General features: G+C 31.8%; 1 protein-coding gene and 1 long non-coding RNA gene across 8 annotated transcripts; one reads left to right on the top strand and one right to left on the bottom strand.

Moving 5' to 3' along the window:
• The first annotated feature begins 4156 nt into the window (after positions 1 to 4156).
• LOC107909361 (L10-interacting MYB domain-containing protein) lies at positions 4157 to 8208 on the top strand. 3 transcript variants are annotated; one of them, XM_041099112.1, is made up of 4 exons: positions 4157 to 4924; positions 7023 to 7391; positions 7483 to 7603; positions 7708 to 8208. In XM_041099112.1, the coding sequence occupies exons 2-4, from the start codon at positions 7053 to 7055 to the stop codon at positions 7716 to 7718; spliced, it is 471 nt and encodes a 156-aa protein (XP_040955046.1). In that variant the 5' UTR covers positions 4157 to 4924; positions 7023 to 7052; the 3' UTR covers positions 7719 to 8208. The 3 variants fall into 3 exon arrangements, with proteins under 3 accessions (XP_040955046.1, XP_016692348.1, XP_016692341.1); XM_016836859.2 differs by having other exon boundaries at positions 7053 to 7391; positions 7483 to 8208; XM_016836852.2 differs by having other exon boundaries at positions 7483 to 8208.
• On the bottom strand, positions 4219 to 6534 carry LOC107909377 (uncharacterized). 5 transcript variants are annotated; one of them, XR_001687231.2, is made up of 4 exons: positions 6103 to 6534; positions 5798 to 5961; positions 5169 to 5284; positions 4219 to 4998 (listed from the first exon to the last, which is right to left on the bottom strand). It is a non-coding gene; the product is annotated as an uncharacterized lncRNA (long non-coding RNA). The 5 variants fall into 5 exon arrangements; XR_005917126.1 differs by having other exon boundaries at positions 5860 to 5961; positions 6103 to 6498; XR_001687235.2 differs by having other exon boundaries at positions 5798 to 5928; positions 6103 to 6420.
• Positions 8209 to 10331: the final 2123 nt, after the last annotated feature.

Here is a 10331-nt window from a genome sequence, read left to right as displayed (position 1 = left end):
TGGACATGTATCTGTACATGGTTCTCTATGTGTCGATTCATGGTCCTAATATTATAGCTTTTTAGTTATTAACTTTGCATGTATCAATACACGAAGGCAAGGTATCAATACTTGACATCCCCAAACATTCTAGAAACTTATCATGAAGTTATAAAACATTTTTGTTGATACTGGTGTTCAACAATGAGAAAATAAAGAGGAGATAATGGTTCTGACTATGGGGTTGGTTCACCTATGATAAGTAGAGTGTCGGAAAAACTAAAGGAGGTGAAGGAAATGGAGGAGGACATAGGAGAGGAGAAGGAAAGAGAAGGCTAAGCAAGCAGGTGAATGGCTTAAGTGGGGAAAGAGAGATACTTCATACATCATGTGTTGGGGTATATATAAGGGAAGGTCCCCTTTTCTGGAAGTGACATGTCACTAACAATACGGATGGTTGACTGCTTGTGTGGCTGGGTAGTTGGTAGGTCCTTTACATGTAAGTTGTCATCAAGCATAATACTTTGCGGTCTTACTTTAAACATTCCCTTTGCTAAGGTATTATGAGGTTATTATGTATTAGTAGTCCTTTAGTAGTTCCCATGGACAACCAATAGCAGGTGGCCCCTTATGGGTAGTGTGAGGCATGTGGGTGGGTCACTATTGATTGTATAAGACGGAGAGTCACCCATGGGTGCTTTCTAAAATGCTTCTTGTGTTGCCACATGTCTAAGCTAGGGTAAGGGTATAATAATCGCCCTCTAGGTCAAGAGGTAGGTTATAAAGTGACCTATCTCATATCTATGATTTGGACCCGGTGATTCGGGTCAGGTTGAGGGCGTTCCACTCTGGCCCAATAACATCTTTCATCTATGGTTTTACATCGTATACCTTATACCTTTTACCATGTCCTCACAGTATCTTTCATCTATGCTCTTACGCTACGTATTTTATACCAGACTATTATAGCCTCTTTCATTTATGGTTTTACGCCATATACCTTATACCAGACTGTTATAGCTTCTTTCATCTATTGTCTTACACCATATACCTTATACTAGACTATCATAGCCTCTTTCATCTATGATTTTATGCCATATACCGTCATCACGGTTTCACTTTGAAAGACCAGTCGATACCATCATTGTGGTAAATACCATTCCATTATTTCTTTTCCCGAATCCTCCTCTTATTACCTCCTTTACACTACCTATCATTGATGCTCGAACACCACAATGTTCCCTCCGCAAGGTTTGGAGCTTCGCCTAAGGCGGTATCTAATAGGTTCTCCCCCCATCCCCCATCTAACTTCATCTAACCCTTTGAGGTTTACCCACAATCATGGAATGCATGCTTATGTCATCATATATCATTTTTATGCAAACATGGTGTACTTAAACAACATAAAATCTAACAACAGGTTTAGAGTCTGGAACTAACCTTAAATTTTATCGTCTCCATAGCTTATTCCTTCTCTGGAATACCAAAGCTTTCATTCTCCAAACAACAGCTTACAACAAAAAATCATGGGTTATACTCAACGTTCTTAGCTTAAACCCATTTTTCAGAAAACATGCAAAACCCTTAAAATAGTTCTAAAGTTCATAACTTCATTTCTCAACCTTTATATACACAGAAGGGTTAAGGACCTTACTCGTTTATTACTTTCCCTACATTTTTAGCTCCATCCTTATGAAGTTTGACCCATGCAAAACATTCCACGGTTACTCATTCTTTGAGCTACCGAAAAAGATGAAAAATGGGAGAAATTAGACAAGGTTGGGAAGAAAATCATCCCTAGGAGCCATCTCCCAACTATTTATAGTCCTTCCCGCGCTAATTACAATCCTATGAGAACCGTCTGTTGCTAATTATTATGTCTCCCACAAAGGAACCGGTTGGTTCCATTCTAATCGAACTAGAATTGGATCTCAACCATGTTCAATCTATTTTTTAGCTTTCCCATTTCTCCAAATATAGGCTGCAAACTTGCTGTTCTTTCAATTTAATCTCACATTCATTCTAAATCTCGGGTTAATTGGAAACCATGTGTTATAACCATAATTAACAAAGCAACAAGGTTAATAAGAAAAAAACAAGTGTCATAACTGAAGAAGGAATAGTAGTGGGCATCACGACACTTAACAAATGATCAAAATAGAGATCGTCTACTCTTGATTTAAAGCATATTTCTTATTTTTTTTTATATAAAAGGCTTCATTATTAAGGAAAAGTATTTAAAATAAAACAATACATCAGACTTATCATAATTTAATTACAACACAAAATTTTACTAAAGACTGACTCTAGAAGATGTAATCCTACTATACACCACTTTTCCAAATTGGCCACTATATGCATAATAACCCAATTCGCCCATTCCTTGGTGTATTCTTGGTGTTGTCCCTCCTAGCGTAATTATTTTTACAACAATACCTGAAACATAAACATAACATTTGTAAGTTACATTAACTTAGTGAGTTTAAATACAAAATACCTTTCAACCTTTCTTGCTAAAATCTTCATTCTAATTATTTAGATTTCCCACTTCTGTCTTTGATAGATACCTTCACATCGTCGGATAAACACATGTTTATACACCACATACTCTCTTTACATGTCATATTTCATCTCACTAAATGTTGGACTCTAGATCTTACTAGACGATACAACCTTTTCTCTTTTCTTTAGACAACTATCTTTGGTTATTCTAGAATAGTTAATCACATGTACTATTTTTTTGGTAGATATTACTTACTGGTATTACTTTTGGAAAATTTCCATACTGAGTTTGCTAAAACAAATTATCAACTAGATCATACCCTGTTTCGACCCAAGATATATATACTCACTGATAAGGGACACTTTAGGTCATTAAGAAGAAATCCAAACATCTATAATTCATACTATAAGAATACCAAATTTACAGAAAATCTTAGATTCCAACTATCCCAGATAAGACATGTACAACTTAAATGTGACAAATATCAAATAATTCATATTTCAATCTTTCATAATGTAATGACCCAAACTTCACGGGCATCGAAAAAGTACATTATCGGACCTCCATCTTAACGAAATGAGTTTGTAAATAATTATTAGAAATATTTATGAGTCTAGTAGTGTGTTTAATTATGTTTTAATTAAGTGAATTTGGCCTAATTAAGAGAAAACATGAAGAAAAATGTAACACCCCTAACCCGTATCCGTCGCTGAATTAGGGTTATGAGGCATTACTGAACAAAACACAACCATCTCAAAATCAATACATATACATTCTATATATTATTTAAATATAATAAACTTAGTCTAATATTAAATATGTAAAATGTTAAACTTCTCTTCTAACCATTTTTAATAAACAAAGACATTATAATCCAACTAGTAAAGACATTACAAACTAGCAAATCCATAAGGAAATAAACCATTTTCATATATATATATATTATAATCACTTACTCTATTACAAAATACGACCCGCAACTCATTTATCTAGTCTGTACATGCCATAGTTAGAATTTAAACATTTTAAATACCGAAACAACAGATAGGGTGATGAACTTGCTGACGGTCCCCGAGCTTGAAGCTTGATTTTTTAAAATTATAAAATAGAAATACATAAACAAATAAAGTAAGCGTTTATAGCTTAGTAATTAAGTCTATAGCATACCCAAAAATATAATAATTAAATATTACATCAATATTAAATAATTTCCTGATTCCATAAATATACATTGCAACCTTCACATATCCTATTATGTAATACTTAGAATCAAATATACATACACATCAACTGTGTATAACCGAATGCTTATTTATATACGTAAATATTCAATAACTATTAAAATCGAATATACATATGTATTTATACATATACATTTAAATATCAATCTAATATAACAGAACACATCTTTACTTGTCAAATTACAAATCACTGGACTCATAGAAACTAATAATTATATATATACGAAATGCATATATATATTCATATGCTTAACAAATATAAAGATTGAATAGGTATTTATCATAAACATATAACTAAAGGTATATGTGTACTTACCCTGTATATATACTCAAATATAAATATGAATATATTAATCACATTTCATAACCCATCACGCATATTTGTATATTAATCATAGATTTTAACCTAACTCATACTTAAACATAAATAACCGAATGCTTTATTGATTAACAATTACTTGCAAATAAATAACCAAACATATTTATGTTCCCATATGCGGATAAGTATATTTCTTCAATTTCTTATGCCAAAAACACATGTATTAACATGTATATACCTTTCAATTACATTTAACAAGTGCATAGATATACATAAATTTGTCAACTACTTAGGTTAAATAAAAGTGCAAACTCCTTCAAATACTTGAGTCTGTACAACTCACACATTTTAGACATATTCACCGGCAACTAGCCTGCTAGGTTTTTTTTAAAACCTGATTCAATTCACCAGCAATTAGCCTGCTAGACTTAGGGCCAGTTCTTTGCCCCGGTTGAAAAGCACTTTTAGACTTAGGGCCAGTTCTTTGCCCCAGTTGAAAAGCACTTTTACACCCAAAAGTGCTTTCAAAGCACTTTTACACCCAAAAGTGCTTTTTGGGTGAAAATCAATGAGCAGTGGAGTAACTTTTTTAAAGCACTTTCCAAAAGATGAAAAAGCAGAAAATTTCTACTTTTCCGGCAAAAAAGTGCTTCTAAGCGGCTCATTTACTTTTTTAGCCACACCCACAAACTGCTCTCATCTCTTCTCTCATCGCTGCTTCTTTGATCCTCTGCTGCTTCTTTGATCCTTTGCTGGTGCTGGTTCTCTGTTCTTTTGCTACTGCTGGTGCTGGTTATTTGTTCCCCTACCGGTTATTTGTTCCTCTACTGGTGCTAGTTCTTTGTTCCTCTGCTGGTGCTTTGTTCCTCTTCTCCACCACCGGTGAGTTTATCTTTTTTTCATAGGATGAGTTTTGTTGCCTGAACTTTTATGCATGATGAAATAGATGATATTGGCTGCTTAGATAATTAACAAAACAAATGATGTTAGCATAGGGTTTCTGGAATCAAAACCCAAACTGAAATTTAACCCTTTCTTTGTTTTGGCATGCTTTATTTATTTGGAGGGTTATAATCCATGCATTCATCCTAACAAAAACTAAAAACATTGAGTTGAAATAGAAAACCTGTTTCTCTGGCTCTGTGTCTCTCTCTATCCGTATCAATCAGTTCTGAAAACCCGGATTCGATATTCTACCACTCCCACCAAATACAGCAATCCCTTAATACAATCTTTGAGTTCCTATATAACAACAGACCAATCAAGGTGGTAAAGCACAAACCTTCACAAAGGAAACAGTTTCAAGTTCAAGCAAAAAAGGCAAAAACCAGTCAATAAATTAATTAGAGCCTAGACTTCAGTCATTCTAATATACCAAAGTCCAAATCAATGTGACACAAAAAACACTTAAAAAGCATAATAGCTATATCTAACAGATTTTGTTTTCAGCAACAAGTTATTGCATTCGTATAATCTAATACTTACATTAGCTCCCCAAGCATTTTCTCAACAACCAAATAAAACTTTCAGCAACTTCTAAATTACGATTCAGAAATAAAATCTTGAATTAAGACAAAAAAAAAAGATATTCTAATATGGTTGCCTCGTACAGAAAGAACAGATCAGATCCACTAACAGGAAATCAAATCCCTAATAAAATACTCATCGATAGAGATTTAGAAATATAATGAAACAAATTAGATATAAATAAAAAATAAGAAAAATAATAATTGAATAATCAAAACTGAAAATTACCATTATCAAGTATTAGAATTTTTGCTAGTTAGCAGTGGAGAAGATGAAGGGAAATGGCAAACCTCATCTCTACGCCGTTGTTACCTTCAGCAGCAAAGTGGAAAGATCCTTAATAATAGTTGAAACTCATTCTGTAACAAAAATCTAAAAGCAGACCATCAATTCTACAAGAAAAACAAACAAAATTTAACAAATTTCAGATCATAAAAGAAGAACATACAGTATTGAAAGACTTTACAGTTTACATACGTATGTAGTACACATATATATACGTGTCTATATATACACGAGGAGTTTAAACTCACCTGTGAAATTGAAGCGATTCAGATTTGGGATTTTGTTGATGTGATGTGGTTTCAATGGAGAAAAATCTCAAAATTGGGATGTTTGTTTGTTCAAGCTAAGTCCCAAGCCATCTGATTTAGGTAAAAGAAGGGGGGAAATAAGAAAAAGAAGAAGATAGCAATTAGGTAAAAGAAGGGGACAAAAAGAAAAAGAAGAAGATAGCAATTAGGTAAAAGAAGGGGAAAAAATGAAAAAGAAGAAGATAGCAATTGATAAAAGGAGGAGGCGTGAGAGAATAAAAGAATCTAAAACGTCTTTTGACTGAATAATTATTTTAGTATCTATTAGTTGTTTTACGTTTTTCTTTTCTTAATTCTAGTGAAAAAGAGAAGTTCACTTCAAATTGAATTTTAAAAAATTAATTAGTATAAATTGCCCTCTATTTTGCTTCCTTATCAATAGAAGTCCCTTTTTTTTAGGAATAAAAAGGATACTATGAATTACATTGCTCGGGACTACAATCCCACCTACATCATTCCATAGTAATGCCCATGCACCTGGAATTGGGCACTAGTGAATTTGAAACTGTGTAGCTCCCCATTTTACTATATAGCAACCTCGCACAAATGTTCTTGATGAGCGACTAGGCATGGCTATAATAATCATCTTAAAGGAACTATTTTTAATTACATAAATATTAATTAAAAACTTGTGCCTATAAATGTTCATCAAGAGTAATTTTAGCCCTTAATTCTTGTGATTTTTTTTCATTTTTTAATGATGGTAATGATAAAGTTATATCATTTTATTAATCAATTTTGCCTATTACTTCATTATTATCATTATTATTGTTATTTGTTCATGTATATAGTTAAAATTTTGATACACATGTAAACATATATACTTATGTGACATTTGATTTTCTTGATTGTTTTACTAGCTGAAACGAATTTGTTCGTATACGCAATAGATGAGTACTTCGGCTGTTGAAGTTAGTGATGAAAAAGTAAAAGAAATGTGGGATAAGAGATTGACAGAAATATTTTGTGATATTTGTATTAAAGAGATATTGAAAGGCAATAGGCCTGGTACTCATTTCACAAGAGATGGATGGTTGAAAATAATGACAAACTTTGAGAAAGAAACGGGCAAGGGTTTTTCACAAAGACAACTTAAAAATAGGTGGGATGCCCTAAAAAAAGAATGGAAAGCTTGGAAGAAACTTAAAGGCGAAGATACTGGTTTAGGGTGGAATCCTATAAAAAGAACTGTTGATGCATCGGATGAATGGTGGGAGAGTAGGCTCCAGGTACATTAATAATTCTAAAATTTTTTTATTTTTTTTCTTATTTATGATGTTATTGATAATTACTGTTATTAAACTATCATTTTATATGTAGGTTGTGCCTGAAGCTAAAAAATTTAGAACATCGGGTATTGATCCTGAATTCGAAAGGAAGTTGGACCAAATGTTCATGGGGATAGTTGCAACAGGTGATAAAGCATGGGCACCTTCTTCTGGTACACTCCCTACTGATTTTTTCGAGGATGTTAACAATGAAATACCTAAAGAGAATGAAGAAGAAAATATGAGAAATGATGTTCATATTTCAAATGATGTTCAGATTTCAAGTGATGTTCACATTTCAAATGACGTTCAAATTGATGGAACCAGTCAAAAAAGAAAAAACCCTGAGATGTCAAGTTCACATTTTAAAACTGGAGGAAAGAAATCCTCAAAGCAAATTGGAGGGGCTGCAAGATTGTCCAGTCAAATAGAAAAATTATGCAATGCAGCTGACAGTATGAGTCAAGCCACATCTAGTTTGACTCCTATTATGGATCCATTTGGTATTCCACAAGCAGTCAAAATGCTTGACAGCATGTCAGAAGAAGTTCCAGAAGCTAGTCTGCTATACTTTTTCGCACTTAGATTATTGCTCAATAAGGACAAGCGGATTATGTTTTTATCAATTAATCCCAAGATTAGAGCTTTGTGGCTTAAGACGGAAATGGAGGATAGTTGAAAATTTTCTGATCTTTTAGGGTTCAAAGATATCTATTATGTGACTAAACAACAATGCTAAACTAGTTTTATTAACAGTTATTTATGTTTGGTTTTTGGATATTGAATTATGTTCTACTTATTTATGTGTAATCTAGTTTTATTAAAAGTTGTTTATGTTTGGTCTTTAGATATTGAATTTATATTCTACTTATTTTTTACTAAATTAGTTTTATCGATAGTTGTTTATATGTGATTTTTGATATAAAATTTATTCACAGGTGATGAGTATAGCCCAAGATTATAGTGGTGATGAAAGTGACGGTGAAAGGGAAAGGAAAGAGATTTTACAACGCATGGAATGTTTTAACCGATTATTTGTTGTTGCATCTTCTTCCGTGCAATTATATTATGAGAAGTATATATTGAGGCAACCGTGCATGGATTCAAAATAATCAGGTGAGACATGGATTCGAGAGATCCTTGACGGTCACGAATCACGTTGTATGATTAATTTTAGGATGTCTCAAATGGTATTCACAAGTTTGCTGAGAGTTTTGGAGACAAGATACAACTTACAAATTTCAAGAAACATATCTTTTACCAAAATGTTGGGAATTTTTTTATACATCTTGGGCACCGGTGCAAAAGTTTCCCAATGTCGAGAAAGATTTCAAAGGTCTGGATCAACAATAAGTCGACACTTTGCAGTTGTGCTTGAGAAAGTTTCAAGGATGGCCACTGATCTAATTGCACCCGAAGATCCTTTTTTTAGCTCAATACCCGAACAAATACGTAATGATTCTAGATATATGCCGCATTTTAAGGTTAAAATTTAATTTTATATTATTATATTTTAATATATTTGTTCGACTAAAAATATGCACGAGATTAATATTATTATTTGTTCAGGATTGCATAGGTGCAATTGATGGTACACACATTGCGTCTATTCTTCCACCAAATGAACAAATTCCCTATATTGGAAGAAAAGGTATCCCGACTCAAAATGTTATGGCAGTATGTGATTTTAATATGTGTTTCACATTTGTCATGGCTGGATGGGAAGGATCGGCACATGACAGTAGAATATTTCTTGATACAATTCGAGATCCAAAATACAAATTTCCGCACCCTTCAAATGGTTAGATATTTTACTTATATGTGATTTTTTAAATAATAAAGTATAAGTTCTTTAATTGATAATTTTTATTTGAAAAAAATCTTGAATTAATTGTTTGTTATATTATGACTTGTAGGAAAATATTATCTTGTTGATTCTGGGTATCCTCAAATGAAAGGTTATCTTGGACCATATAGAGGTCAGCGATATCATTTACCTGACTTCCATAGAGGTAGACCGGTATCTAGTAAAGAAGAGGTATTCAATCATTCACATTCATCATTACGTAGTGTGATTGAACGAACTTTTGGTGTTTTGAAAAAAAATGGGTCATTTTAAGGGATATGCCAAGTTATAGTTTTGAAAAGCAAACGATGATCGTTGTTGCTACAATGACGATACACAATTTTATTCGAAAACATGTCGGTCGAAATGATGCAGATTTTATGGAATACGAAGATATTAACTCGGCATATGAGAATAATATTGATTCAGAAAATGCGCATGGTCGAGAAAGTGATGATGATGACGACGACGACGATGATAGTGATGATGACGGTGAATCAAACAATTTTAGTGGTTTTGAAATGGAATTAACAAGAGATGCTATAGCTTCCAGTTTAATGAATTCACTTTAAATTGTAAATGCTATTGTAAAATTTTTAGTATTTATATTTGATATATAAATATTATCCTTTTTTAAAACTTCAATCCAAATATATGTAATATTTTAATTTGTTAGTTTTATGTTTTCTATGTTATGTTTACATATAATATGAGTTATATATTCAAATACATTTTAAAATAAAATAATACAAATGTGTTAAAAGCATTAATTAAAAATAAATTTTTTTTATAATAATACAATTGTGTCAATATCTAATTACAAATATTTAATTATTATATTTAAATATTTAAATATAGTTTATATATTCTAATTAAATTTAATAAATAAATAATTTTAAGTACTTAGAAATATTTAAAATTAATATTATATATTAAAATATTAATAATAAGTTATAATAAAATTTTTTGATATTTTTGCTAAAATATCATAATATTAACTAATTTGAATATTATTTAAATACATATTTGTTACTTTATAATATCATGTCTAAAAT

Source organism: Gossypium hirsutum, chromosome D08 (assembly GCF_007990345.1).
Source record: "Gossypium hirsutum isolate 1008001.06 chromosome D08, Gossypium_hirsutum_v2.1, whole genome shotgun sequence".
In the NCBI taxonomy this organism is placed as follows: domain Eukaryota; kingdom Viridiplantae; phylum Streptophyta; class Magnoliopsida; order Malvales; family Malvaceae; genus Gossypium; species Gossypium hirsutum.
This window is presented reverse-complemented; position numbering and strand designations above follow the sequence as displayed.

Excerpts from the sequence above, each read along its gene's own strand:
- LOC107909361 (XM_016836859.2), top strand. The coding sequence starts at position 7,053 with ATGAGTACTTCGGCTGTTGAAGTTAGTGATGAAAAAGTAAAAGAAATG. Across the intron at positions 7,392-7,482 it reads GGTGGGAGAGTAGGCTCCAG|GTTGTGCCTGAAGCTAAAAA; the intron begins GTACATTAATAA and ends TTTTATATGTAG.